The sequence below is a fragment of the Guillardia theta genome (genome assembly GCF_000315625.1).
Source record: "Guillardia theta CCMP2712 unplaced genomic scaffold GUITHscaffold_111, whole genome shotgun sequence".
Lineage (NCBI taxonomy): Eukaryota > Cryptophyceae > Pyrenomonadales > Geminigeraceae > Guillardia > Guillardia theta.
In genome coordinates, this window is record NW_005434563.1 from 172,534 (window position 1) to 199,785 (window position 27,252).

The 27,252-nt window shown below is 53.4% G+C and overlaps 10 protein-coding genes across 10 annotated transcripts in view; 4 read left to right on the forward strand and 6 right to left on the reverse strand.

Moving 5' to 3' along the window:
* Nucleotides 1–686: 686 nt before the first annotated feature.
* Nucleotides 687–3,478, reverse strand: GUITHDRAFT_117482 (hypothetical protein; the record flags this gene model as incomplete). The annotated part of the gene is made up of 5 exons (XM_005823294.1): nucleotides 687–1,266; nucleotides 1,328–1,370; nucleotides 1,610–1,699; nucleotides 1,764–1,888; nucleotides 1,968–3,478. 5 exons carry the CDS (start codon nucleotides 3,476–3,478, stop codon nucleotides 687–689), a joined length of 2,349 nt encoding a protein of 782 aa, XP_005823351.1.
* A 1,530-nt stretch (nucleotides 3,479–5,008) lies between these two features.
* On the reverse strand, nucleotides 5,009–6,259 carry GUITHDRAFT_117483 (hypothetical protein; the record flags this gene model as incomplete). Its single annotated transcript, XM_005823295.1, has 3 exons — nucleotides 5,009–5,653; nucleotides 6,008–6,087; nucleotides 6,166–6,259. The coding sequence occupies 3 exons, from the start codon at nucleotides 6,257–6,259 to the stop codon at nucleotides 5,009–5,011; spliced, it is 819 nt and encodes a 272-aa protein (XP_005823352.1).
* A 1,867-nt stretch (nucleotides 6,260–8,126) lies between these two features.
* On the reverse strand, nucleotides 8,127–8,769 carry GUITHDRAFT_155264 (hypothetical protein). Its single transcript, XM_005823296.1, has one exon. The coding sequence runs from the start codon at nucleotides 8,554–8,556 to the stop codon at nucleotides 8,353–8,355; it is 204 nt and encodes a 67-aa protein (XP_005823353.1). The 5' UTR covers nucleotides 8,557–8,769; the 3' UTR covers nucleotides 8,127–8,352.
* Nucleotides 8,770–9,213: 444 nt separating this feature from the next.
* On the forward strand, nucleotides 9,214–10,041 carry GUITHDRAFT_155265 (hypothetical protein). The gene is made up of 2 exons (XM_005823297.1): nucleotides 9,214–9,942; nucleotides 9,994–10,041. Exon 1 carries the CDS (start codon nucleotides 9,350–9,352, stop codon nucleotides 9,671–9,673), a length of 324 nt encoding a protein of 107 aa, XP_005823354.1. The 5' UTR covers nucleotides 9,214–9,349; the 3' UTR covers nucleotides 9,674–9,942; nucleotides 9,994–10,041.
* A 668-nt stretch (nucleotides 10,042–10,709) lies between these two features.
* GUITHDRAFT_155266 (hypothetical protein) lies at nucleotides 10,710–11,075 on the reverse strand (the record flags this gene model as incomplete). Its single annotated transcript, XM_005823298.1, has 1 exon — nucleotides 10,710–11,075. A coding segment is annotated over one exon (366 nt), but the record flags the coding sequence as incomplete, so codon positions are not given.
* Nucleotides 11,076–13,308: 2,233 nt separating this feature from the next.
* On the forward strand, nucleotides 13,309–14,043 carry GUITHDRAFT_117485 (hypothetical protein; the record flags this gene model as incomplete). The annotated part of the gene is made up of 3 exons (XM_005823299.1): nucleotides 13,309–13,700; nucleotides 13,740–13,876; nucleotides 13,967–14,043. 3 exons carry the CDS (start codon nucleotides 13,309–13,311, stop codon nucleotides 14,041–14,043), a joined length of 606 nt encoding a protein of 201 aa, XP_005823356.1.
* Nucleotides 14,044–15,830: 1,787 nt separating this feature from the next.
* On the forward strand, nucleotides 15,831–18,307 carry GUITHDRAFT_117486 (hypothetical protein; the record flags this gene model as incomplete). The annotated part of the gene is made up of 10 exons (XM_005823300.1): nucleotides 15,831–16,223; nucleotides 16,649–16,750; nucleotides 16,797–16,883; nucleotides 17,041–17,133; nucleotides 17,188–17,226; nucleotides 17,443–17,481; nucleotides 17,527–17,589; nucleotides 17,788–17,871; nucleotides 18,060–18,205; nucleotides 18,247–18,307. The coding sequence occupies 10 exons, from the start codon at nucleotides 15,831–15,833 to the stop codon at nucleotides 18,305–18,307; spliced, it is 1,107 nt and encodes a 368-aa protein (XP_005823357.1).
* A 217-nt stretch (nucleotides 18,308–18,524) lies between these two features.
* On the reverse strand, nucleotides 18,525–22,613 carry GUITHDRAFT_145834 (aspartic endopeptidase, secreted; the record flags this gene model as incomplete). The annotated part of the gene is made up of 11 exons (XM_005823301.1): nucleotides 18,525–18,626; nucleotides 18,673–18,793; nucleotides 18,907–18,992; nucleotides 19,128–19,202; nucleotides 19,353–19,466; nucleotides 19,686–19,770; nucleotides 19,893–19,977; nucleotides 20,218–20,272; nucleotides 20,425–20,489; nucleotides 20,649–20,763; nucleotides 20,940–22,613. The coding sequence occupies 11 exons, from the start codon at nucleotides 22,611–22,613 to the stop codon at nucleotides 18,525–18,527; spliced, it is 2,577 nt and encodes an 858-aa protein (XP_005823358.1).
* A 2,588-nt stretch (nucleotides 22,614–25,201) lies between these two features.
* On the reverse strand, nucleotides 25,202–25,534 carry GUITHDRAFT_117488 (hypothetical protein; the record flags this gene model as incomplete). The annotated part of the gene is made up of 1 exon (XM_005823302.1): nucleotides 25,202–25,534. One exon carries the CDS (start codon nucleotides 25,532–25,534, stop codon nucleotides 25,202–25,204), a length of 333 nt encoding a protein of 110 aa, XP_005823359.1.
* Nucleotides 25,535–26,338: 804 nt separating this feature from the next.
* GUITHDRAFT_117489 (hypothetical protein) overlaps nucleotides 26,339–27,252 on the forward strand; it is a gene marked incomplete at both ends in the record, with an annotated part of 1,843 nt that continues 929 nt past the window's right edge. The window contains 2 exons of the mRNA XM_005823303.1: nucleotides 26,339–26,809; nucleotides 26,965–26,990. Coding sequence (XP_005823360.1) covers nucleotides 26,339–26,809; nucleotides 26,965–26,990 — 497 coding nt within the window. The remainder of the gene's footprint in view (nucleotides 26,810–26,964; nucleotides 26,991–27,252) is intronic.

The following is a 27,252-nucleotide window of genomic DNA, read 5'->3' on the forward strand; positions in this document are numbered from 1 at the left end:
CTCGGCAAGTCTTATCTTCACACAATGCCAGGTTTGTATTCAGGTCCTCGGTCTTCTCCACGCTATGTACAAGTTTTAGTAGTCTACAGAGCCTCGGGCGGTCTTGCGTCCTCGTCGCGGCTATCTGACGCCTACCCGAGGCACCTTGAACGTCTGCCCGAAATGAGGCTCCAGCATCTTGAGCTTGTCGAAGCCTCCGACGGATGGTGACGTAGTCGTTGGTGCTGGTGCTGGCGCTGGTGCTGGCGATGGCGATGTTACGATCATCGTCCTCGTCGTCCAGCAGCAGCTGCCCGACTGTCTCAGCGAGGCGCCTGCAAAAGATGGCGACGAGAAGGAGCGTGACGATCAGGAGGTCTCGCCATGACGAGCCGAGGAGGACTTTGAGGGGAGCGAGGTTCAGCTCGGAGTCTGAGAGGAGGGAGGCGACGGTGTGCGAGTCGAGGAGGAGGGAGGGGGAGGTATGAACAGGAGGAAAGGGGGAGGAGTTGATGGATGTGTGGAGCATGGCGGGGGCATACAGCGACAGACTCCCTTCCTCGTTTGTAGGGGGAGTATTTTATTTGAAAGGAGCTTATTTCAATGGGACTCGGGAGGAGCAGTGTCAGCAGTCACGGTACCCTCGCACAAGCGAAGCTCTGACAATCCTGATCAAAGATCATAGTACTGACGGTAGCTGACAGCTGCTAGGAAGCTTTCTGATCCGAAGGCAGAGCATACTCGATAGGCTTCCCAGGCTTGCTCGTCAAGCACCAGTTGAAAGTCGACAGGTACGCCATGGCGACTATCAGGTCAGCCTGTCGCTCCTCGGTCGACAAGAACTCATTCAAGTATCGCTCTAGCCGAGACAAGAAGCACTCCGGCCTATTGCTGATCTTCGCCCAGATCTTGTAGGGGCCTCGTTCAATGTCCCCCGGCCCCCACCTCGCGTTGATCTTCCGCTCGAAGTCCTTCACGTCCGTCGGCCTCTCCACTGAGGTCCCGAGGAGCTTCTCGACTTGCTTGCTCCTCATCAGCGTCTTGAAGTCTCCGGCTATCAGCTCCGCCTCCTTCATCAAAGCCTTGCCGACCCTCACCACGTCCTCATACTTCACCTTGCCCCTCACGTTCTCCCACGTGTCCCCCGGTGAGATGTTGTCAAAGGGCTCGAGAGCATCCGACAGCTCCGGCTTGTCGAGGAGTGCGGACAAGATTCGTTGATGTCTCTCTCGAGCAAAAGCCGAAGAGACCGAGGCAGTAGAGGCTTGCGAAAGAGCTGACTCGCTCCTAGCAACAGACTGAGCGGCATCGCTCCGACTGTCATCAGGGTCTCCAAGGCGATTTCCACCTCATGACATTCTGGTGAACTCGGAGGCGGCTGGCGGTCTTGACTGCAGGAGAGAGCAAGTCAGTCAACTTCATCGCCTAGCTGCTTTCAGCTTCACTCGCCTCCTCGATCACCCTCAGGGGCTGCTTCCCCCATCCCGCCGACCCTCCCGCCATCTGCTGTCCTCGCTTATGTGGGGTTACGTAGTTTGGTGCTGGAGGGGTTGGCCCCCCGCTCTCCTTCACCTCGAGTCGCAAGTCAGTCAGCTCGCAGCCTCTCGTCCTCTCTCTCTGTCTCTCTCACTCTCCCTCACGGGCACTACCGAGAGCTTCTTCAGCTCCTCGCCGACTTGAGAGTCGACCTCCTGCTCTCGTCCCCAGACTGTCAGCGCCCCTGCCCCAGCAGCCAACGTTGACGTCAGTCATCAGCATCCTCCCTCATCAGCATCGGCTCTCACCTCCTCCCTCTAGTTTGCTCATCGCCACAAAACCCTCCTCGTCTCCTCCTACGCCTGCCAGTAGAGCTCGGAGCTGCTCCGCCTCCTCCTTCTCAAGTCGCTCCTCCAGCTCCCCGTGCTCATGACTGCCAAACACCCACCCACTGCTGCTCACCCACGTTCGAAACCTGCCCTCCTCCTCCTCCCCCTCCTCCTGCTCCTCACTATCCTTGTCCAGCCACCCTCACTCTCTTAGCCAGCGCCACGGACAAGCAGGCGCAGCTGAGCCTCGTCATCTTCAGAAACGTTACGAAGCTGCCGGTCTCGACCACCCGCGACAGCACGTGCACTGCGAGCAGAGGGCTCAGCCTCCCGTCCTGATCTGCCGTCATCTTGTTCTTGAGGTACCCCTCTGCTTCGTTCAGCGCCGCCTCCTCCGTCATGTCGCCCTCGTAGAAGTCTCGAAGCCGCACGTCCTCCTCCCACAAGCGAAGCTCTGACCTCGCTTCCTCGGGCATGTGCGAGAGCGACCTCCTGATCTCCTCGCGTACGGCAAAGTCGATCGCTGCTACCGCCGTCTTGCTCCTGGTCGACGTCCCGTAGGTCTCTTGTACCCACTGCTCTAGCTCCTCCGACCGGATCTCGTTCCTGCTCATATGACCGTTGACAGCCCTGATGAGGTCAGGACCAAGCCTCTTCTTCGATCGCGTCTGGTAGTATCTGCGAGTCACTTGAGTCCCGTACCTCGTCCCCTCGTACCTCAGGAACACCAGCACAAACATCGAGCACACCCGCCACCGCGGACTCTCTTCTAGCAGGCTGCCAAGACTCTCCTGCAGTAGGCCTAGGATGCTGCTTCGAAACGCGTCTGCTCCTGTCCCAGCTGCTGCAGGGCTGTATCCAGCTACGACCTCTGCTGCAGGACCCGGGCTTGTCGGCCCTGCTGTTGGATCTTCCAGCCTCCTCGAGCTCTCCGCGACCCTCCTCGCTCCTTGTTGTATCTGCTGGATGTCTCTTAGGACCGTCGGTTCCGGCCTGATACACAAGTCCTCCGGGATAAGCTCTGTGCAGAACGATACTGCCACCTGCTCTCTGCGGCGACTTTCAAGCATAGCATGCTGGATGGCCTGCTTTAGCCTCATGTTCCGCGCGAACATCCCATCCTCCTTGTCCAGAAGGTCCCTGAGGAATGCTGACTCATCATCTGCTCTCTGACCTCTGCTGCATGACAGGAATAACGAAACCTTCATGCTCCTAGTCCTGTTGGTTATCTCTGATTCGATTCTCTCCCTCCCTTGCACCTCGTCTCTACACGCGTCTATGATGACGATCAGAGGAGGTAGCGCCTCCACGTTCTCTGCCCCCGCAGCCATGGCGCTCAGCACGTCTCCGACGGTCACCCTGCTCCCTCGTGTCTCCTCTGACACCTCCGGCCTCACGACATCGCATGTCAGCATTGCGATCTCACCCGAGCTCAGCTGTATAGCATGCCCGGCATAGAACACTAGCATCAGCTCCGGTCGCTTGGTCTGGCAGTCCATGGCGAGAGAGGAAAGCATGTCTAACATGGACTGTCTCGTCGTCGGGTTGGCGAGGAAGGAGGAGGAGCAGCCCGAGCTGTCTTCCAGCTCCCTATGCATTCTACGCGCATCTTTCACAGCCTCAACCAATGGCGCGATATGCGTGTAGGCATCAGCTCCTATGCAGAGAGCCTTGACACGTCCAGTACCTCGCATCTCACTCTGTTGAGCGTACCTGAGAGATTGATTATTGATAGATAGATGGAACAAAGTAACATGTGTCTTTCATGGTAGATGGAACATGTCTCTCACAGTCTCTACAAATGAATAGCATGAGCATGAGCATGAGCATGAGCATAAGCTTTGTGTAAGGCTTATACTTGAGAAGATGCTCTAGTGTGTTCTCTTTGTGAGGACTATCTCAGATCATCTCCTTCATTGCTACCTTGCCTGCTTCTTCTCTCCTCCCTTCCACCAGCATCAGCCACGTTCCCACAGCCTCCTCTTTGCCTTCCTACGAAGAGCCGGCGACCATTGAGCCCCGCTACCTCATTTCCCAGTAGACCACCCTACCCACCATCAATTAGATTCCATCTCTTTTTTACCCCTTCTTTTTAGGTTATTCATACCCCCTCTCCTAGCACCCTTGCAAATCTCCCACCTCTAGCAGTAGGGGTACCCGAAGCCAAGGCTGATGCGTGTGCCCACTTTAGTTAACCTTGACTAAGGGTCAAAAGATCGGATCGGGCAAACTTTACTCAAAGTTAAAAGTAGACATGCGCCGCAATGCGGGACAGAATGAAGATCGAATGCGTATGTAAAGGTCATGCTGCACTTGTATGAGGTTCCAGCATCACATATATTGCATGATTCTCTCATGTAGTATGCCTGATGCTGTCATGTAGAACATCAACAACATGAAACGGTAAATTATGATGTCTTTTATTGCATGAACTTCGTCACTTCAAGCGAATGCCCGCGATGTCTGGGTCTTCCATTTAGGATTTGCGGTTCCAATACACGCCTTCCAAAGAGCAATTCACTAGAATCTGCATAGCTTGACAAACTGATTCTCAGACAGCAGCGACGTTTGCCCGTTCGAATTTCCGCTTTACCTCTGCTTTTTCTTTAACCTATGTATGTTACTGTGAAAACGTGCTGTATGTAACCATGTGTTAAGTAAACGATATCATTCGCAAAACTTTAGTACCATTGTCCTCATTGAGCACACCGTAACAGGGAAGCAGTCCTCACTGTTTCAGTGACGTTCGACGAGCGACTCGAACCGATTATAAAGAGTCGGGGTATGCTCATGCTTGCATACTTGCACGAGTCTAATCTGACAGGATGCGTGTTGACGTCATGTTGTCAGTCAGATGGGAAGGCCAAGGTACACGACAAGGAGGTCTCAAAGTTAAGTTGCACAAAGTTAAGTTACGAGGCTCAAAGTTAAGTTACAACCAGTGATGAGGACAATCATCATAGCCTGAGCCTGGAGTAGACTCTGAGGAGGCTTGACCCGGTCAGTGACACTGCCGCACAGCCCATACATACACGGTCCGATACCCGGCAAGTCACAGGCTGCCAGAGTAAGGCTAAGTTGACATATACTATGATACACGGTACGGTCCGAGCGGCGGTCGGGCGCGGCCGCCCGGGATCCGGGCTACCTTTGGAGCTGGCGGGCAGCCCGCTGACCGTACTAGGCTGTACGCAGTGTAGGCAACTTGCACTGGGCCTATGCCTTCATCTGTACGGTGCCTTCAGATCTATTTCGGCATCAACGTCACTGACGGTAGCTGACAGCTGCTGGGAAGCTTCAGGCTGATCCGATGGCAGAGCATACCGTTCGAAAGGCTTCCCCCGCTTGCTCGTCAAGCACCAGTTGAAAGTCGACAGGTACGCCATGGCGACTATCAGGTCAGCCTGTCGCTTCTCGGTCGGTGAGAACTCATTCAAGTATCGCTCTAGCCGAGACAAGAAGCAGTGCTGCATTTTTTTTACGGTCCCAGTCCAGATCTTGTAGGGCCTTGATGTCTTGTCGTCCGCCCCCCACCTCGCGATGATCTTCCGCTCGAAGTCCTTCACGTCCGTCGGCCTCTCCACTGAGGTCCCGAGGAGCTTCTCGACTTGCTTGCTCCTCATCAGCGTCTTGAAGTCTCCGGCTATCAGCTCCGCCTCCTTCATCAAAGCCTTGCCGACCTTCACCACGTCCTCATACTTCACCTTGCCCCTCACGTTCTCCCACGTGTCCCCCGGTGAGATGTTGTCAAAGGGCTCGAGAGCATCCGACAGCTCCGGCTTGTCGAGGAGTGCGGACAAGATTCGTTGTTGTCTCTCTTGTTTGTGGTCTCGTTTGGAGCGGGTAGACGAGGCTGGGATGGTTGGATCCTGCGATGCAGAATCGCTAGTGGACCGAGCGGCATCGCTCCGACTGTCATGCACTGGTCTTCTCCCGGATCTCTTCCTCCCGGAGGCAGCTGGTAATCCTGCCTGTCAGACAGAGAGAGAGAGCGATTCAGTCGATCGCGCAGCTTCTTTTAGCTTCACTCGCCTCCTCGATCTTCCTCACCTGCTGTCCTCGCTCATGTGTGGGCACGAGCTTTGCTACTGGAGGGGTTGGCCCCCCTCTCTCCTCCACCTCGAGTCGCAAAGTCAGTCAGCTCGTAGCCTCTCCTCCCCTCTCTCCCCGCCCCCATCTCCTCTGTCTGTCTGTCTGTCTGTCTGTCTCTTTCTCCCTCTCACGGGCACTACCGAGAGCTTCTTCAGCTCCTCGCTGACTTGAGAGTCGACCTCCTGCTCTCGTCCCAGGACTGTCAGCGACCCTGCCTCGGCAGCCAACTTTCATGTCAGTCATCAGCATCCATCCTGTTCCATGGTTAACAAAAGCCTTTTTTTCTCACTTGGATTGATGTCCTTCACGTCCGATGAATCTTGCATTCTTATTTCCTTTGGCTGGCTGTGAAACAAACACTCAAAGGTTTTCCCAGCTTTCATGTCTCTTATTGTCGCTCAGGATCAACTGCAGTAGAAGAGAAAAAGTTGCAGCTGCTACTGAGGTCGATGGCCATGGTTTCAAAATTAAAGATCCTAACTCAAGACTTGTTCTAGTACATTCTTTTGTGTTTTGTTTCAGAACAATGTTTGCTTCCATCTACTGTTGTTTTCGCTTCCTTTCTCTTCAATCTAAGTTGTTTCCTCCCTCATCCTCATTCCATAGAGCATCATCAACTTGCATCTTCCAGTACGGTTTGTGCGGGCTGGCACATTTTTTTTAGCTTAAATCTTTGAGTACTAAATCTTCATGGAAATCCGTACAATTTTATTAAGTAAAACTCAGTACCAGATAAATCCGGTATCAAATAGAGCCGGCTCGGACGGGGCCGGCATCTCTGTCAGTGATTTCAGTGAGGCAGGTCTGTTCCGTTTCAAGGAGGTCCAACGGTGATCAAAATAGTCAAAATAGTCAAAGTGGTCAAAATGGAATCCTGTGTTCGCCATGGCACTCCCATGGCCTTGGGAATTGAAACCAAATTTTCAACCAAATCATCTGTAATTTTCAAAGTGAAAAACAGTACTCTGAAATAGACTCCACGGTGTAAAGGTCGCAACGGAGCTGCTCTATCTTTAACTCCTAATGCGACCATGGGAAGAAGTGGGGTAGTCAATGTGTTATAACAGGGGGTACATCGAATAATTTCATGGAATCAAGGCAAATGTTTTGCAAAATTTTCTTGGAGGGGTCCATTTGTTGAGGTCTTATAGGGTACATCTGAATCATAACTGATCAAACTTTGGAAAATCCCAAAGTTAGTCTGGAAATATCTTCGAGAGGGGTACAATGGAACAGTTGTAGCTTCTTGCACAGGTGGGGTGGTCCAATGCGTCCAAAGAAGGGGAATGCTTCTCCACATCAAGGCCAGCCAGGAGTGCTCTTGAAGGGGGTGGGGGTACAGCAAGTTTCCAATTTGGGTACATTTGTCCGTTAAGGGGCTGAGATGACCCGGGTGGAAAAAGGGGATACCAGGGGTAGAAGTACACCTATGGTAACATGTAGCCCTTCTTGTCCCCATATCCCGATGTGACCTTTCGGAGCCTGTATGGAAGTAGCTAATGTGTAGGGGTACTCCAAATTTGGTAGGGGTGTCGAGGCCGTAGAAGGGGTACTCTTGAGGGGGTCAAAGTTTTTGAAGCAGAATGAAACGATAAAGGTGTGCACCTTGCAATTATTTGCTATAGTTACAATTGAGAATAATGCTTGCTTTGCCATGGTACGAAATTGAAAAGCTCCCTCGGTGGTTTGATCCACTTTGAGTACCCTTCTAAAAATCCGACCTCCAACTGCTATCTAAAGTAGCCCAATTTCTGACCACCCTACCCCCCTTTCACCAGTTAACTGATGGTCAACTTCCGGGGAAGCGATAAATGTTTGATTGAAAGGGATACGAAGGGGTACTTCTGTGGGGAAATGACGGGTGGAACAATTTGGGAGAATATCTACCAAAATTAGGTCATTTAGTTCCACCCCCTCGACGACGAAAAAAAATGGGGCCGGGACCGGGTCAGTGGAGACTTCCGACGACCCCCTGAGAGGGTCAAATCAGGGATGTCGGTTGCCTGGGGGTAGGCTGGGGGTAGGGTGGAGTCCCTTGTCCCCTGATGACCAGGGGCCTGTAGTAAACTGAATTTGACCGGGTCAAAGTTGTTTACAACATTGGTCAGCAGGAAAGGGGCCCCCAGTGGGGTAGGGTGAAAATATTATAGAGATAACCGGTACCAAAAAGAATTTGTTTGGGGGTAGGGGTACATATCTGGGAGGGTGGGGTGGTTGCCTATATATTCCCCGTCGAAACATTTCGCCACCATCGCAGTTTTTGCCTGACATCTTCGTCTGTCCGTATCTCTTCCTCCTCCTGCTGCCGTCTATCCTTGAGCTTCTCCGCCACTCTATTCATCCTCCTCAGACTCTCTTCGTTCCTCCAGTCTCCTTCCTCCTCCATACTTTCCTTCTTTCTTCCAAATTCTCAAGTACCCTTTCTGCAAGATGTACCAAAGGCTCCAGTTGATCCTCTTCGTTCTCATTTCCTTCGCTATCGTTTCATGTATGGGATCTTCTTACCATTCGGAAGATTTTCCTCTGCGAGGAAGACAGCTTCTCCGTCAAGACTCATACTCCCCAACATGTACCCCGAGCAAGGAGCGCGTTTCGCGCCTTCAGCGGTATCCCTCACCCACGGGCAGGGACAGCCGATGGAGGTTTGACTTGTCATGCACTCTCGACACGGCCATGGCATCAACGTCCGACTTTCTTGAGAGCGAAGAGAGCGGATGCAGCAAGTATGCTCACAACAGCGGCTTGCGTTCTGCAATGGGACAAGTGAATATCTAAAGGCCCAGCCAGCGTGTTCAGTAATCAGTACAGCCATGCAGCCGACCAACAGGACGGCGCGGCGTTGTTTCCATAGATGAGATGTAAATACAGTTGTTAATACATTAGTGTTGTGATCAAAAGTTGTGCGTCCCAGAGAGGGGTGAGTGGGTTGAGTGGTGACAGAGGTGCTGGCAGGCAACGTTGATGCAATGAGAAGATGCGAAAGAGGAAGAGATACATCTGAAGGACAATCAGACAATCGAGAAGAATTCACTTCAGGTCACCATCAGGTATCTTGGAGAACACTTCAGGCCAAATTGGTGACGCATCAGTCACAGTCCGCCTCTCTTATGAATCATGGGGGTTTGGTGATGAAACCTGTGTGTGTACATGTCTTTGCCTGCAACCTCCTTGGCCATTGAACATTGTTGGAACTTAACCTTATTAGCTTTGAAGTCGAAAGAGGATCGAATATTGATTCATTGCACGCTATTCGCTGTAATACTGATGCATTGCTCGCTATTACAGAGTAGCAATGTATCTCAAGTAAACCTGTTGTGAACATAGCACAAAAGGAAAACAAATTCAAAAGTTTTGTTGGAAACTAAATTGTTAAAGCAAAAGAATATACAGTACACGAGTTCGAGATTCGTGAGAAAGGTGTCTAGAGTACATGTCATATCATGTGCTGACCACGAGGCTCGCCAAGTCCCTGCATGTTAGTCAGCACCCAATCAACCTTTCATAGATCAACATACCTGCAAGCCTGTCCCCCATGCTTCTTGTTAAATGTTTTCCTCATCGAGTACTTGGGATCGGGGACGAAATGTGGGTTGAATTCTGAGGTCTCCAAGGGAAAGCCGCGGAGGTTTCTTGGCGAGTCGATACTGAGGGACGATGGCTCGCATGGAAGAGATATGGCACGATCCCGCCTGCACAAGAACGATCGTCAGGCATGCAGGAGGAGCGGCAGTGAAGGAGGCACCTGGGCGGGGAATAACCCCTGGAAGAGTCGTCGTCGTGTATCTTCTTCAAGATGACAGTAACATCCTGCATGCTCAGGTCACACGTTCCGCAAGAAAGAGTGCGAGGAATTTACCTGATCAAGTTTAGTCAAATCCAAGCTCGAAGAGTAGGAGCTCGACTGCTGGCGACGGCTGGGACGAAGCATAAGCCGGGCGGCGGCAGGACAACACAGTGAAAGGTCCATACCTCCTACGAGCTGTGTGTGGTCGAGGACGAGGTTCCTCCTTCTTCTTCCTAGCCTTCATCATAGACAAGATTCCATGAACTGTCTCCTCCTCTTCCTGTGTTCTCATTCAACCACACTGCGAGCCCATTCACTGTTGATGACTGACCTCCACCTTCTCTTCATGGCCCAGAAGCGCAGCAGGAACGGATTTTAGAGACTCTGGAAAGAATCTCCTCAAGAATGTTGCAAGAACCTGCAGAAATAAGATCACAAACGAAGCCTGAAGTATCAGTACTCACCCTCTCCAACTTGATCTGCCGCAGATCCGTCTGGCGAAACGTGATTGGACAGTACACGATGGCATTGGACGAATTCTTGAGCGCACAAGCCCAGCAGCAGATTCTTCCTCCTTGCAAGATGACGGCGTTGGTAACCGTGTGAGTACAGAAGGGGCAGATATGAGGCGACCAGGTGGTCGGGACCTCAACGTGCGACGAAGGGGACAAGCAGTACTGGAGACGCTCTGCCAGCAGCTCCATCTCTGTGATCACCGAGTAGAGCTCCGACATGTGAAACATCGGAAGCGTCGACACTACCGCCATGACCTCATCGCATGTAGCCTGCGACGAGTGCCGCTGGAGCAGCTTCACTGCAGCGGCAGAGTTGAGGATAGCGAAGTTACGGATGGAGTCAATGTAGGTGAGGAGCTGCAGCCATTCTCTGAGCGCCGTCTGCAGAGCTCCTTCCTCCAGCCGGCTCATGAAGCAGTCGTTGACAAAGTCGGAGAGGGTTATCACTCCCTTCTTCTCCTTGCAGCCCGACTTCCAAATCTCGAAGAAATCTCGCACGAAGTCGAGATCCTCTTCCGACATGCTCCGATCATCCTCAAAGTGAATTGCAGCCCAGAGATGATCGGTGCTTGTTGTCGGGCTCTTGCCGAGCATCTTGGTGTATCCTCGTCCCATGGCCGGGGGCAAGTGCTTTGCCTCCCTCTCCAAATGAACCTCGGCCACAGCATCTACGGCCTTGCTCACATCCTCAAGGCATTCTTTGACATGTGTCTCCTTGGTGAGGTAGAAGTTGTTGGCCTGCTCTATAGCAACTGTGAGATGGAACTTGAACACCATCTCTAACTCTTCATCATAGTCTCCAACCAGATTTTCAGCTTCGCGTTGCAGGTCTTTATAGCAGATGCAGTGAGTCTGCCATTCATAGGACAGCTCCGTGGCAAATCGTCGAGTCAAAGGCATCAGGTAAGAAGACTCGACAGTACAAGCTCAAGATCTCCTCAACTCAGTGACTTTTGACAAGTATTCCAAATCGAGTGGACTAGAATTCAATCTTGTTCCTTGAAGGCCCAAAGGTTGATGGTAGGCAAACTTAGCGAAAGAGGCTCAGCTAAGCTGCCTGCTCAGCACAGACATCTAGGTGGACGAAGCTAGTCGGTGAAAGCGCGAGCAAGTTGAACCGCAACTTACGGATCGTCGAATCCTGTTTCAAAAGTTTCGTGCTGCAACACCGCAGCTCGGATACTTTTATGGAGTAAGAATGCCCTGAGGGAGAGGAGAGAAGAGGAAGACAAGCGGTGCTGATGAGGGGTGTACGTAAGTGTGTGGTGAAGGAGGAGGAGGAGGAGGAGGGTGGTAGGCGGCGGGGAGGCAACGAGGAATAAGGATGGAGTTTGGAGAGGGAAACAGCAGGGGGGCGGAGTCAGGGGAGGTAGAGGAGGAGGAAAATAATACGCGAAGGGGGGGTAGGGGGAGGGTGTTGGGTTCTCTTGATGGGGGTAGTTTACCTTGAAATGACGGGTACTATTATGAATGAAGGGGGTGAGGGTCGAGTGTCGGGGAGAGGGGTGGTTAGACAAGTTTGGGTCGGGTGGGCTTGTTTTTTAAAAAGAGAATTTAGAGAACTTTCTGACGTTGGTGGTCAACAGGTCGTGAATTTTACTCTTGTAAAATATGGAATGCAATCAATTCGTCCATAAAATATATAAATGTCAGACAATTATTTTTAACTTCAATTCTTGATACATCTCAGGAACAGATTACATTTTATGATAATTCACAAAGAGTACTGAATCACAAACCTACATACATAACATACATCTGTTTTAGGAATAGTGGAATGTTGACCCAATAATTTGCAACCCTCACATCTATGGACTAAACAAAAAGAATAGAGCGCAAAATGATGAATAGAGCGCCCACCCTCCTTCAGTGACGTACCATCAATCTGGCCCTATCACTAGACACTACAAGAAGTCTCTTTCCTGCCTCTTGTTATTTTGCTAATCTATTAAGATAGTCGTTCTGAATCAAAATACCACCCCCACCCCTGTGATCTTAATTTTTTTATCTTCCTGGGGCCTCAAGATTCAAAGATCCCTTGTAAGAGTGAGAAGTAAACTTTTCAAGCTCCTTCTGTATCAGAATGTATTCTTTTCACCTCCTGGGCCTCCGGGCAGCCCTCTAAAACGATTTTAGAGATGAGGCCCACTTTCTCAAACCGAATCTTCTCGTTCTGATACAGCCCCAAAAAGTTTTCCTATGACCCCAGCGTACCGAAGGCTAAGACCGCAGATCTGACCCCTATGTACCTACTTACGGTTTTCTCTATGAATAGGTCTAGGAAGGTTGCTAGGACCGTGTACAAATCAAATTAGCTGGCTAACAATATTTTGTAAATTGCGAGATCACTCCTTTTCGATTTCAGTTTGCTGGAGCAGTTGACCTCTACCCCATCCTTTAACTAAAAGTTGAGGGTGCTAAGGGGGTAGGGTACAGAGCCGAAAGTTCCTCTGTAACTCATCGCCCTCACTCACATCCAGCTTCCGGGCCCGGTCCTGGGCCCGGTCACCGGACTTTTATAGGTCTTTGCAGAAACTGAAAGACTAAATGCTATCTAGATGGCGGGGTGTGTGGTGTATGGCGGCGCTGTGACATCGCTGATGGTAGCTAGAGGCGAGCAGTAAGGTGGTGAAGAGAAGGGAGAAGGAGAGGTAGAAGAGAGAAGAAGTCAGGGGCAAGCGAAGAATCCAAGTAGAGAACTGAGGACGAAGCTTGGATGTGTGACTGAGATACGAGAGGAATCTCTTGGATGCGGTTTTCAGTCAGTCAGCAGCGGAAGAACACAAAACGGCAAAGGATTACGAGGGTTGGCTGTGAAAAGTAATGATGAGAAGATGTAGGGGGGTCAGATAGGCGCTCACCTTATATATGGGACATGCCAATGAACAGTCGGTTGAAAGTCAAGAGGACGAGGGGTGGTACAGTGGGGAAGGATAGGAATACATCATACGTGCCTGAGTGGAACAAAGAGAAGGAAAGGAGAATTAAAGGAAGAATCGTGGCTGCTAGGAAAAAAGAGGGGCGGATTTGAATCTGGAACAGCTATCATCCCGTTTTTTTTGTTGTTGGAAACTTCTTGTGAAGATTGCTTGAATTCAGTCGAGTCCGATCTCCTATTGCGTCTTCAAACCGCATGTTGCTGCTCTATGTTGTCATAACGAGGAGATGTCAGGGGGCGATGGAAGGCTTTGCAGAGTATTCGAGCGACTCGGACGGTGCGAGCATGGAAATGGAGGAGGGGCAGGAGTTCCAGCCTCCTCCAGCATGGCAACAGGACGACGACGATGACGACAAGGAAGAAGAAGAGGAGACGGAGAACAAGGATAGAGGAGAGGGGAGGGATGCGTCAGAAACTTCGAAGGATCTTGAGGAGGCTGAATCAGCGCAGAAGAAACGCAGGCTGCTTCCGAACCCTCTCGACGCGCTTTCCAACGCCACGACCTCGTTCCTCGCGGCTAGGGAGGAGCAGGAGAAAGAGGAGGAGCTGGAGGATGGAAAAGTTGCGGAGCCTGCGAGGTCGTTGAGGTGTGTGGTGATCACGTGAAACTTACGACTTGCACTCAGTGGCTCAAACAAGAAGCGGGAAGAGAGCGAAGACAAGCCGGTCGAGGCTCCTCCGACAGCCCCAACGGATGCCCCGGCCTTGTCACGAAAGGAGATATTTGACAAGAAGAAGGAATCAACACGGCAGAAGAACACTAGTACGCTTCTTTCTCCTTCTCCTTCTCTCCTTCCTTGGGCGGCATTCTCCCATTGTGACTCTTCATTGTTCTTCTCACTGTCCTCGACAGGAAAGCAGAAGTTCGGGCAGGCAAATTTCACCATCAAGGATAATCGCGAGTGTCCCAGCATGTGGAACCCCAAGTGACGTGTGCAGGAGCAGGAGCAGGAGCAGGAGAAGGAGAAGGAGAAGGAAAAGGAGAAGGAAGAGGAAGAGACAGGACGAAAACGTTTGGTGTTTGAATTATTTATCACACAGGCTGCTGGAGCCACTTCGCCCCTTGCCCCTTGTAAGGATCCTTCCCATCCTGCGAGTTGAAATCCATCAGCAGAGGAGCAAGCGAGTTTGACAAGAACGGGAGGAGAACAAGTAGAGCATCAAGTAGAGCAGTGGTTGTGAGTAGAGCTGTAGTTAGAGCACAAGTAGACCACTGCTCTACTTGTGCTCTAACTACAGCTCTACTCTTGTGTTCTAGAACTACAGGAGGAGCAGGAGGCATTGGACGGCAAAGACGTGGAGGATGAAAAGGGATATCGACGACAGCTGCGATATCGACCACAGCAGTGCTTGATTGAGAGTTTTAACCTGTTGGAACTTTGAAGATGCTCGATTGAAGCCCCTCTCTCTGCCGAGCAAGTGATAAGATAAGGAAAGGAGAAAGGAGTAGAAGGAGCAGGAGGAGCAGCACCTGTTGTGCCAACAGCACGCCACTGCCCCCGCTCCTCCTAGAATCACGGTCCCCGCCACACTCGCCAGGACGATCATGGCATACTGAGGTCGAGGAGGTGGACAACAAGGGAGAAAGGCGTCAGAGGCGAACACGGAGAGAAGAAATAGGGGAAGAAGCGGAGGAAGTGCAGGTGATAGGAGGAGAAAGGAAGCAGGGAGTGGAGGTAGAGACCTTGAGCTGTCTGGGTCCATCGTCTTTGAGCACATCATCAATCTCACTCTCTGGCACGTCGTCCCATCTGAGAGCTCTCTTCTTGAGCTCCTTCCTCCTTCGTCTTCTCCTCCCCTTCACACTTCGTCTTCCCCTCCCCCCCGCCACATCTCTCCTCCCTCTTACCGCTTCCCAAGGCGCTCATGAACGATGGTTATGTTTCGCTTCTGCGCTTTTCTCCCCTGCAAGACACGCGTGTTAGTCTATGCTCAAGGATATGGTGGATGGACCAAAAGAATGTTTTTGTTTGCATGATTTGACGTTGCTCGGCTCTGGTTCTATCGGCAAGTTAGCGAGCAGGAGAGGAAGACAGGACAAGCATCACCAGCCCATCAACTTGCTCAAGGTTCAACACTGAGAGCATGCAGAGGACGAGGCAGACAGCCATCTCGTTGATGGAGCCGCCCATCCCCTCCACGGAATGCCCTGCAAAGAATTTTACAGTCAGGTGGGTGGGAGACTAGGGCGCTTCGTGAAGTCAGGCTCATAAACCTTCTCTTCACATGTTTTTGAAAGCAAGATATCATAGCACATCAGCAGTTGATCTCGTCGTAAAGAGCAGAAGCAGGAGCTTTCTGAAGTTCATGTGGTGAACAACCCAGTTACAATGTCATGTACATGTCCTAGGGCAGAGCTGTCACATCGCACCTTCATACAGCTCTATCGTCTAACACAGCGATCGCTTCGCTCTGTCTCGTCACTCTTCTTCTATTCCTTGTCTTCCTAGTAGTCACTTTGTGTTTCTTTTTTCGCTCTTTTTTTTTCCTTCGTCACTCTCATAGCGCATCCTGTTCGGGCCCAAGCAATCCTGGGACCAGCAATGCTAAAAAATATTCTTTATCTTTGAAAACAACAAGAAAAATTTCAATTTCTTTCAGCTACCAGGTTGAATTGCTATTTGGGAATCCGTTTTTCTTTGGCAAGTCGTTACGAGCCGTTACATCAAGATTTGACCGTTACATGCCCTTGCATTCGTTACAGGCGAAGAGACAGCATGGCTGGCATGGCTATGCCGCTGGCGGCGCTTCCTGCGCGCGCAGCTCTGAGCCCCGCGTCCTCCTCCTCCTCCTCCTCCTCTCGCAAGCGATCACCATGGTTCGCGCTGCTCTCGACAGCAGCGCTGCTCATCGTGACCGCGGTTGCCTTGGTCCGCATCCACCCCATGGAGAGCCGTCAGGACGTGCTTGTGTCCTCGGGGAACCTCTTTGAGACCGCCCTCGCATCACAGCGACGAGATCATGCGAAGAAGCTCAAGGAGGAGGAGAAGGCGAAGAGAGACATGCGGGAGAAGATCGATCACGACGAGGGCGTTCATCATCATAAGCACCTGTCCGATGCTGCCCTGCTTCGTCAGGCTGTGAAGGCGCAGCAGCGAGACGAGATCAAGGTACCCCTCATCCAGGCACTTAGGACCCCCTCCATTTCCCCTCCCACCCCTCCATTCCTTCCTTGCCCCTTTCACACGCTTGGTGGGACCTGAATCGACCACAAAGAAGTGTTTGTCTTGCCTTCATGTAAGCTAGGGCAGGGTGACAGGGCGCGGTTGAGCGCATGCACAGGCTGAAAGGGAGAGAAGGGTGTAGAGCAACAGGAGAGGTTCTGGTGCTGTGATCTCAGAGGAAACGAGCTCCAGTGGTGGTTCTGTCCCAGCCTTTTTGTTGATTATTTCACTTCCCACTCCGCTCCCTAGGTGTCTGAGCAGGAGCTTTCCTTTCCCCCCTTACCGTCTCACTCTTCCTCCTCGTTCTTCTCTGCCCTTCTCCCCCCCTTCCTCATCTAGTCAGGGCCTTCAGGGCTCTGAAGTTTCAGCAGGCGCGCAAGGAAGCCGCGAGCATGAAGCAGCAGCTGAAGAAGAGGAGCGCGAGCGCAATGCCTACCCGGCACGAGTCTCTCTCGGACGCGAAGCTATACCAGGTGGAGGAGGCAGCATGCCGGAGCCTCAGTCCCTGACGTCTCTCAGGATGCCCTCAAGGAGCAGAAGGAGGACCGGCAGAAGGTCAAGACGGAGACTAAGAAGACAGCTGCTGTTCAGGCGAAGAAGATCCAGGTAGGAGAAGTCTCAGTGAGATTGGATGGAGATGATGACGACGATTATGATGATGATGACGATGACGATGACGACGACGACGATGATGATGATGATGGTGTTATGTGCAACTAAGGCGCTACTTGCAAATGCGTCTCTTCTGATTGTTTCCCTTCAGAAGTTGAAGGACATGAAGAAGGCAGAGCAGCAGAAGAAACTTCAGGCCGAACTCAAGTTCATCATCAGCGCCTCGGACGTGAGCAGTAAGAAGGTGATTCTTGCACTGCCTCCCATGCTGTGCAGCCGACACTGACATGAGAAGCAGAGCGTCAAGCATACTGCAGTCGCACATCCACCAGTCAAGGTACTTCAAGAATTCGTTTCACGCTTCTCTCTCCTCCTCCCTCCCCTTCCATGTTTCCTCCTCCTTCTCCTCCTCCTCCTCCCTGATACCCTCCCCCTCCTCTTCCGTATTCCTTGATCGGACTCCTCCTCGCTCTCCTCCCTCCTTCCTTCTACCTCTCCCTGCCTCCTGTTCGCTTCTCTCCCCTCCCCCTCCTTTTCTTTGACTTTGTGCTAGAAGCATTCGGCTGCTCATCACAAGTCGCACGGAGACGATGTACGAGCGTCGCCTCTGCTCCTCCCTCCTCTCACTCCCTCGCAGCTGCTGGACAAGAAGGGGGAGATGAACCTCGTCAAGTATCTCGACAGTCAAACAGGGTCGAGGGTGAGTAAGAAGAGGGAGAACAGGATGAGGCCGGAGGGGAAGCGGGGGTATGAACAGAGAGCAGAGGTCTGCAGCTTCGTGTACGGAGGACAGAGAGAGTGGAGGCAGTGGGGAATCATGGGAGAATGGGAAGGAGGTGAAGGGAGGACAGGAGGAGCCATGGGAGGAGGAGCGATTGGGATGCTGAATGAGGGGCAGGCAAAGCCTGTGATCTCGGAGCAGGACGTCACTCGAGAGAAACTGCGCAAGGAGGCCGCGGAGAAGAAAGCTGAGGAGGCCAAGGTGAAGAAGCGACATATTACTTTCCCCCTTAGCTCCTTTGAACGTCTTCGACCCTCCTCCTCCTTCTGCTACTCCTCCTCCAAATTCTTCCTTTCCTTCACCCTCCTTCTTTCCAACCTCATCATCATTTCCATCCTCTTGGTCCTCCCCTTGCCTTCTCTCTGCTTCAATTAACGTCCTCATGGCAGAGGAAGATGAAGTCTATCGTGCGGCTAGCGACCAAGTACCACGTCTCGAGCAAGCACAGGAAGGCTAAGGGCGACTGGGCGAGGAAGGCGATGTATGCTGCTGACGTGTCACTCGCGGGGAAGAAGAGCAAACGATCCTACATGAGGTGAGCTGAACCCCAGCTGGACTCGACCTGAGCTGCTGCAGGGCTGAGTTTGCACGTGCGAACGCGATCGAGGACTCGCTGCTGAACTCGAAGCTTCGCTAGAGCTGGAGAGGAAGAGAAGATGCGCATGGAGGAGGAGGAAGAAGAGAGGACAGGGGGGTATGGGAAGGAGGAAGCAGGGAGAGAGGTGCTAAGGAGGAGTCGATAGGAGTCAACTTTTGAATTTTTGCTGATCTTGCGTGAGCTGAGAACAAGGACGTTCGTCTCCCTTGCTCTGCCCTCTCCTAGTCTACACGAGGCCTCGACTGCCTCCAGCTATTTACAGCGAAGCTGCTCGAGATGCTCGAGCTGCTCGGACAAGCAGCGCCAGCAGGAGCAGCGCGAAACTCGCAGCCCCTGCAGCGAGAAGGAGCATCGAATCCTGCCGCTCAGTCAGCAGAGGCAACAGGAGCAGGAACAGGAACTACCTGCTGCTGATGAGGAGGACGCTGAGTTCTCCTGCTCCACATGAGCTCGAGGGACGAGCCCTGACGGTCCATGCTGCTGGGAAGCGATAGCTGCATGGCCTCCTTGCGCGATCGATCCGCCCTGAAAGAGCTGTCAGACCGTGTTTCTCCTCTCCTCGTTCTCCCTCCGGCACTCCTTGTATCTTTCTCCCCCCATTCTCAACTCTCTCGCATTTTCTCTCCTCCTGCTCTCACCATCTCATCTCGAAGTTTGTTGCTCCAACAGTGTCCAGCTCTCGCTCTCGTTCCATCCGCTCGTGCTCCTTGTGCTTCTTTTCCTCCTGCGACACGTTAGATATCCGTTCCCTCCTCCTCCTCTCAACTCCTTCCCCGCTTCCTACTCATGTCCTATCTCTCTTTCTTCCTCCTCTCGCATCCAAACTCGCTCAAGTTGCTGCATCTCTTCGCCTTCTCACCTTCCGCTCGATCTCCTCCCCCATCCGCAGGGTCAGCGACGCCGCGTCCCTTCGCAGAAGATGTCTCTTGGCCTCCTGCGACAAGAGTGAGGCCGGCTGTCTCCTCCTTTCCTCTCCTTCTCCTCCTCCTCCCGCCCCCCTCGCACCTTCTCGACCCCTCTCCCCTCCCCCTTCCGTCCAAGGTCCCTTCATCCCCCCCTCCCCCCCCACCCCCTCCTCCCGAACCTTGAGGCGAGCATCGATCTCGCTGTTAGAGATCGCCAGCCCTCCCTGATTGGGCGGAAGTTTGGCGAAAATGGCGAGGGTGCTGGAGCCAGTGTCGATGAGGACAGTGAAGCTCTGAAGTAGCGATGAGTGTGAGCAAGCGAGAGAAAGTGAGGGAGGGAGAAAAGGGGGGGGGGGAGGAAGGAAGGGAGAGAGGAGAAGGGAGCAAGAAGGAAGGGGAACAGCGAGGAAGGGAAAAGGAGCAAGGTAGGAGACAAGACGGAACGTCAAGGGGAAACGGAGGGAAGGTGGAGCGAGGGGAGGGAGGGACTAGAACAACTGAAGGCTACTGACCTGTCTAGGGGAACCGACGGACACATTGCAGAAGTATTGAGTTCTCATGCGATTCATCCCCACCGCAACGTGATCGATTCCTTTCCTGCTGCTGCTTCAGCCACATCCTCTTTCGTCTCCTCCTGCTCCCTCCCTGTGCTTTTCCCCATCCTCCCTGTCGCACTAATGCCCTCCTCTCGCTCCTCTTCTTCTTCCTCCTCCTCCAACCTGGCCGCGTCGTCGGCGCTCTCCTCCACCTCGATCTCGCCCCGGTGCTGCTTCACGATCGGTAACTTCAGCTCGTCTTGCTCTCCTGCAGGAGATACCGTCAGCGGCTGCAGGAGGAGCCAGACAAGGGAAGAGGAAAAGACGCCATGTAACACGAGAGACCAAAAGATGGCGTAGAAGAGGAGGAAGGGGATGAGGGAAGGAAAAGAGGAGAAGGGATCCAGAGAGGAGAGAGAGTGTACAGGTGGAGGAGGAAGAGGAAGTCGAAGAAGAGGAGGACGATGCGCAGTGACAGCAGAAGAGGACGGAAGGAGCGAAGAAGCACCTGGAGCAATAGGGACATAACGCGGATTCCGGGGAGCGATGCCGATCATGGGTGCCTGCAGCCGAGCCAAGTGAGAGGAGACAGCAAGACGAGGCAGATAAAGGAGGGAAGGGGGAGGAGCAGGAGAGGGTTGGAGGAGAGGGAGCGGGAGCGGGAGGGAGAACGGGAAAGAGGTGAGGATAGAGGATGGGGAGTGGTAGAGCTGACCTTGGGTTTTGTGAGATCAAACTCAACAACGAGAGAGCGGAAGACAACATCGCCAAGAAGAATTCCTACAGAGAAGATCAGAAGAGAAGAAGCGAAGATGGAATGCTGGGAGAGGAGGAGGAGGGATTGGTAGGAGGAGAGGGCAGGAGGAGAAGAAAAAGGTACAAGGAGAGGGCAGGAGGAGAAGAAAAAGGTACAAGGAGAGGGCAGGAGGAGGGGAGGACCTGCATAGGAGGAGGGAGTCTTCTGCACGCAGGGAGCGTTGTTCTCCTTCTGCCACCAGAACTCGTACGGGATCTCAAAGAGATGGCCATCAATGGTAATGTAGAACGACATCCCCTGCCTCCCTTGTCAGTCTCTCCTCCCCAAACTCCTCCCCCCCCCCCCCCCCTACAAAAAAAAAAAAACCCTTCTCAGGACTCTCCTCCTCCGGCCCACTTCCAGTCACACTTCATGTCATCTGCTCCTCCTCGCCCCTCCAGCCTCCCCCTCCTCCTCCTCTGTCCCTCCCTGACCTTGGTCATGATGTTCTTAAACTTGCTGTACGGCCGGTCGCTCACTCTCCCCTCCAGCAGCGTGTCGGGGATCACGAGGCACGTGGTCCCTGTGTCCATGATGGCAGGCAGCGCCTGCTCCACTGACTTGTCGATCCAGTCCAGCAGCTCGATCCCTCCGAAGCTCAGCGACTGAACTCTCACCGAGTACTCAGTCGTCGAAGTCGTCGGCACGTACACCATGTCAGCGTCCGTGCTCGCCCTGTCGTATCCCCCCAGCTGCAGCTCACCAGAGTCTGCCGTTGACAGGAACGCGAACTTTCGCAGGTGCATGGGGCGCTCGTTGATGTAGTTGGCGCCCTCTAGCCCCCCCCTGTCGTTGGAGATGGCGAAGATCAGCGGCGTGGGGATGCTGGCGATCGCCGCGTCAGGCATGCCCATGCCCAGGATGCCGTCGATGCCGTTGAACGTCGGATCGTTGCAGTCAAGTGCGCACCCGAGCCTCGTCATGGCATAGTAGTGCCCGAGCTGGACTATGTCCTTGCACACGTAGCCTGTCAACACTGAACGATCTGCGTAGGAGACGGAGAAAGTCTCCGACTGCACCTCGACGAAGGACAGGCTCTCCCCCGGGTCAAAACGTCTAACCGTCGACATGTCAAATTGACTGTTTTCCGCTTCCCCGCCAGACGTGCTGTTTGCGCCTGGGGTGTTAGAGGAGTTTCCTGCTGGAAGGTCGCTGGAGTCTGTGAGGGTCGCGATGACCGACGGAGCTTTGTCTCGCTTGGCAGAACCTCTCGCAACCTTCTTCATGGTCTGCGCATCCGCATGCTGCTGGTTTCCAAGAGCCGACAAGATGAGCTTCACCTGCTCAGGGTCGATGCTCTTGAGGGCCCCGAGCACAGCGCTGCCTTCAGTCTGCGACATCTTCTCCAGCACCTTCGCCGCCTTGTCTGGGCTGAGGGAGGCGAGCGAACTGACCTCCCCCGCCAGCCCGCCCCGGTTGATCTGGACCGTGTGCGAGGTCGCGTGCTTCATGGCAGCCTTGATGTCTTTCCATATCATCGCCTCGTTGGTAGCCCTCTCGTACGACTCTCGCTCTGCTTTCTTTTGCAGCCTTCGTTTCGCCTCTGCCTCGGGATCGCGCGCTCCTGCTGTCAGCCGAGCAAACGCGGCCGCCTCCTCCTCTGCTCGCTTCTTCGATCCCAGCTCCTGCGGCACTCCGAAAGAAATGGACGGGTCTGAGCCTCCACGAGGAGCAGCGCCGCTCCTGGACCTGCTTTCCTTCTTCCACCTCATCACGACTCCGAGCCCTCCCTCCGGCTCCTCGGAGCCTTTCTCTTGCGCCGGATGCTCAGCCTGTCTCTGGTTGACTGCCAGGGTCTTGTCGGGGCGCCTGCCATGCTGGACAAGCTGCTGCACTGTCGCATGTGTTGAGAGCTGCTGCCGCGCGAGCAGCTTCTGCGAAAGCTTCTGAGAGGCTTGATCGCTGGCTGGGGTGAGAGGAGAGGAGAGGATTCGCTCTACTTCATCCAACCCCGAGTTCTGGTTGCTGAGAGCGGACTTGAGCCTCAGTCTCATCTGCGCCGCATCCTTGGAGATGTCAGTCGACTTGAGGTCAACATCCAGTGACAGCACTGGAAACGCGAAGATGAATACAAACAACAACGACTGGAGGATGCCGGTATGCGCCATGGTGGTCCCTCTTTGAATATCAGAGCATGATGTATGGGCCTGACCAACAGAACAAGTCAAAGTTCACTTTCACGACAACGTGGATCTCAAGAGCTACAGGAAAGAGTTCACAGGACTGAGAGGATGAAACAAGATCCACACCGGCAGACACAACAACGCAAATAATAGAGATAGAGATAGAGATAGAAAGGCATACCTTCAACGTCTCAACTATCAACCTGCTCTGACTTTATTGATGTTCACTCCTGATGTACCCACCAAGGCATTGCGACGCTGGCCCATTCCTGCTACCAAAACAGTGTTACAAAGGCCGGCAGGTCTACCTTCCGTCCTTTCTGTTCTTGAAACATATTGTTTCGTTCATAATCCTCATCATCAAACAACAAAACAACGTTGACATAACCTATTGCAAACATCTCTACCTTCCCCTCAACTTGTCAACAGGTAATGCTGCCGGCTTTCGTGTATTCAAAACAAAGCTGCTCCGATCGTATTACCCCAATTCAAAAAGCCACATACAAGGGGAGCATGTTAACATAGCAAGAATCGTCTCCAAACTCGATCTCAATTTCAACGATGCAGTTTATATGCCACCTCTACGAGTTTAAATAGAAATCCTTTTCTTCTCTTTGGAACAAAACTTCATGCTTAAGATTGCTTTCGTCACTGACGGAAATCTTCACGTGTCATGTTGATCATCTCGACTATCTCGACAAGAGCCTACCTCAAACATTCTCCCTCCCTCCCTCCCTCCCTCCCTCCCTCCCTCCCTCCCTCCTGCATCGAGTAGATTGTTCCAAACATCCATACACTCTTCTGTCTAAACCATGAATCTGTACCACCCCACCCACATCAAACTCCTACCCAGGTACCCCTAGTTCATAGCGCAGTACCCATTGATTCCCATCTCTCCACCCCTGCTGTAGTCTCACCCCTCCCCACCCACCCAGTTCTTTCCATCCTTTGTGCCGCATACATTACCCCCCAACAAACTTTGCTGTTCCGATTTGAAAATGTTGCATATTCAAATTTCAACATTTGATTGTGAGGTATGCGAAAAAGTTTAAAAATTGAATTCATTTTCATTGCAAACTTTTTGAGGACCCCGTTCCGTAAGGAACCAGTCTTCAGGACCCCACCAAACTACCCCACTACCCCCTCTGTACAAGGAAAGTACCTCACCTCTACCCCCTTTCCCAACCTTACTACCCCTGCTGAATCCGAAAATAGATCTGTAACTCCCTGTGATTCATTGACCCCACTCTACCCCTCGGAATTATAACTTTACTACCGTCACCCACTAGATACCTCACAATGACCCCCCCCTTTTCCCATCGAACGTCAGCATTCCGAGTGGGACCCTAGGGATCCCTGTCAGTCCCTTTCAGTACCTTCGGTCACTACCAGTTTTTTAACTTAACTTTGAGTGAATAGTCACGTCTTCGCCGGCGGGTGACAGTGACATCACTGCCGTGACGGTGGGCCGGGCCCCGGGCCCCGGCGGTGGAGCATGGAGTCCTGCGGCGGGCGGCCGGGCGGCGGCACTGCCACCGCCGGCCGGGGTGGCCAGGCCGGGCTCCGGTGATCGGACTCCGTCGGACTGCGCCGCTCCCGGTGACGGGCCCGGTGACTCAGTGAGTCACGTACCGGACGGTACCGGGCCGGGCCGCGCGGCGCGGCGCCGCCGGGCCGAGCCGAGGCGTGAACTTGGTGACTTCGGACGCCGGGTTGAACTTCCGGGACTCAGTGACTCCGGGAACTCAGTCCGAGGAAACCGCCGCGCGGCCGGCGGCGGGCCCCTCCTAGCCTGAGGGCCTACGGTACGGTAGCCACGGTACGGCCCGCGGGGCCTACTAGCGGCGAGGCTCTGAGCCCGGCCTCAGGCTTGGCACCGTCACGTACGGCGGTGACGGTCGGCCCCGGCCGGGCCGCCCGCCGACCGCCGCCGCCGCTGACTGAGTCAGTGCCAGTCACGGTGGAAACGGTTCAGCGGCGAAGTTCAATCCGAATGCCCGGACCGTCTCACCCGGCGTACTACTAGTCCACTGCATCGCCGGAAGCGGGTAAGGTCAATCTCCCTCCGTCGCCGCGAGTCTTTGCGGTGCCAAGTTGTGTCCATGTGACTGTTTTTGAACGCATCATGGATCGACAGTACTGAGCCTCCGATACATCTTGACACTTGTTTCATTACCGTGAGACTTAACTTCTCTCCTGTAGATTCAATCTCCCTCTTCTTTATAGGTTCAATCTCCCTCCTGTAGACTTGGATCCAATCTCTCTCCTGTAGATTGAACTACGTCTCTCGTGTAGATTGAACGACGTCTCTCCTGCAGATTGAACGTCTCTCCTGTAGATTGAACGGCTCTCCTGTAGATTCAATCTCTCTCCTGTAGATTCAATCTCTCTCCTGTAGATTCAATATCCCCACATGCACTATTGGTCTACCTTTCTGATATCGCAACTCAAAAGTTCGTTGCGCATCCTCGGAACGCTAACATGCTGCGCGTACTTGCGATTGCTCGAAGAAGGCAGTCACTCCGAGGAAAGGAGCTGGAGCTGGAGATGTTGTTGTGCTTCCCAGCGGCATCTCAGCTGTTGGAAAGCAGGTGGGAGGCGACGACAGTGATGTAAGCAGAGAGCTGCAAGATCGTTTCCTCCAGCTTCTCATCCTCGTCCAGTTCATCGTCTTCCTCCTCGCTCTCCTCCTTCGTCTCCTTCCATCCGTTCACGTCGCTTGAAGGCATCTCTCCCATGGGATTTGCATGGTCTCTCCGAGCCGCCGCCTCTCTCTGCTCCCCACTCCTCGCACGTTTCCTCGGGCTGGCCTCTGCTGCTTCCCTTCCACTCTGACCATCCACCATGGCACCGCCCGCTGTGTCCTCCCCCTCCGTTCGCAAGTCGTTAGATGATCGTTTAGTCATCTCCGGACTAGAAACAGCCTTGTCGCAGATCCTCGCTTCTCTCCTCGCTCTTCCTTTTCTCGCTTCTCGCTCCTCCTTTATTCCTCCTCGCTCCTCGTGATCGGTCTTCAGGTTCGTCAGTGCATCACTGAAGTGGCCTCTCCTTGGTCGCTCAACCTTCCCTTCAGCGGATCCCCCACCTCAAACTCGCTTTTTCGGTCCTGCCCGTCCCCTTTCTCACCTCTTCTCAGCTCTACCAACCTCTGTCCATCTCCGCTCCTTTCCTCCCTGCCAGCTCCTTTGCTCCTCTTGATGCACCCCGCGATTCTCCCCTCCCTTCCCTTCCTTCCCTCCCCTTTCCTCAGGTGCGCTCCTGCTCCTCTCGCTCCTTGCTCCTTGCTCCTTGCTCCTGCTCCTGCTCCTCCTCCTCTTCTTCTTCCTCCTCCTCCTCCTCCAGCAATCAGCTGCAGCGTCAGAGTCCACACATCCTCTGCCCCCTCACGTGCTCCTCCCCTCACACGCGCGTTCCCTCGCTCATTTTCCGGCTCATTTTTGCATTTTCGCCTGTGGGGCCAGCCTGTGGTCGTCCATCTTCGTGGTTACCCTACGACCGCCTGATGGCGACTGGGGAAAGGTGGTGGTGCAGGATAGTAGGGGAGGAGGAGGAGGAGGAAGAGGACAGGACAGGACAAGAGGACTGGAAGGCAAGAGTAAAAGGAGAGGAGAGGAGGAGGAGGAGGAGTGGGGAAGGGGAGTAGATAGTAAGACTCCCGACTTTCGTCCCTTGAGCAAGGACTTGATTGCGAGCTGCGGTTGCTGGTAGCCATGCCTTCCTCCAGCGCCATGTCGCCAGCTGCTCCTGCAAGTCCAGACGTCGAGATCCATCCTGCCGAGATCCTCGTGGTTGCCAACGACTATGACGAGCAGGCGATCATGCAGTCTGGCTCGGACTATGACCGACAGGATGGGGACGTGCGGGGCAGGGAGGATGGGGCGGAGGACGCGGAGACGAGCCGGAACTCCGTCAACGTTTCCTTCAAGGCCATCCCGGTGACAGAGGAGAACGTTTCTGCTCTCTCCTGCAGCCTTAGGACAAGGCACGTGCACGACGAGAGGGGGACGGAGGATGAGAGCGACATGTCGAGCGAGGAGGAGGAGGACATGGAGCGGAAGCCTCTTCGATCAGCAGGGCAGGAAGTGCTGGATAGAACATCGACGATGGGGGAGATGATGATACAGAAGATGCAAACCAACCCCGACCAGCTCGTCGTCCTCGTCCTCACCAGCAGCTACCAGGTGAACTCCTCCCATCCACTATCATCATCATCGTCATCGTTGTCGTCGTTGTAATCATCACCATCATCATCATCATCATCATCATCATCATCTCTTATTTGCCCATCTTTTCTCAGTTTTTCCCTTTCACTTCTCCAATCTCACAATTCCTTCAGAGTTTTATGAGGAGCGATATGACGAGGTAAAACTTCTTTGTCCCCCTCCTCCTCCCCAATCCTCCCCAATCCTGCATGATAACCCCTGCCATCCTCCTCCCTCCCCACACCTCTCACTCCCCTTCTCTCCCTCCCCTCGGTTCTCTCTCTCCCCTCGTCTTTCTCTCTCCCCTCGTCTCTCCCTTCCCTCGTCTCTCGCTCTCAGCACTGATACAGGTACGATCTCCTCACTGAGTGTCGGAGGATGCTTCCTCAACGACAAGAAGCGCTCGGAGCTTCTCTGCAGCT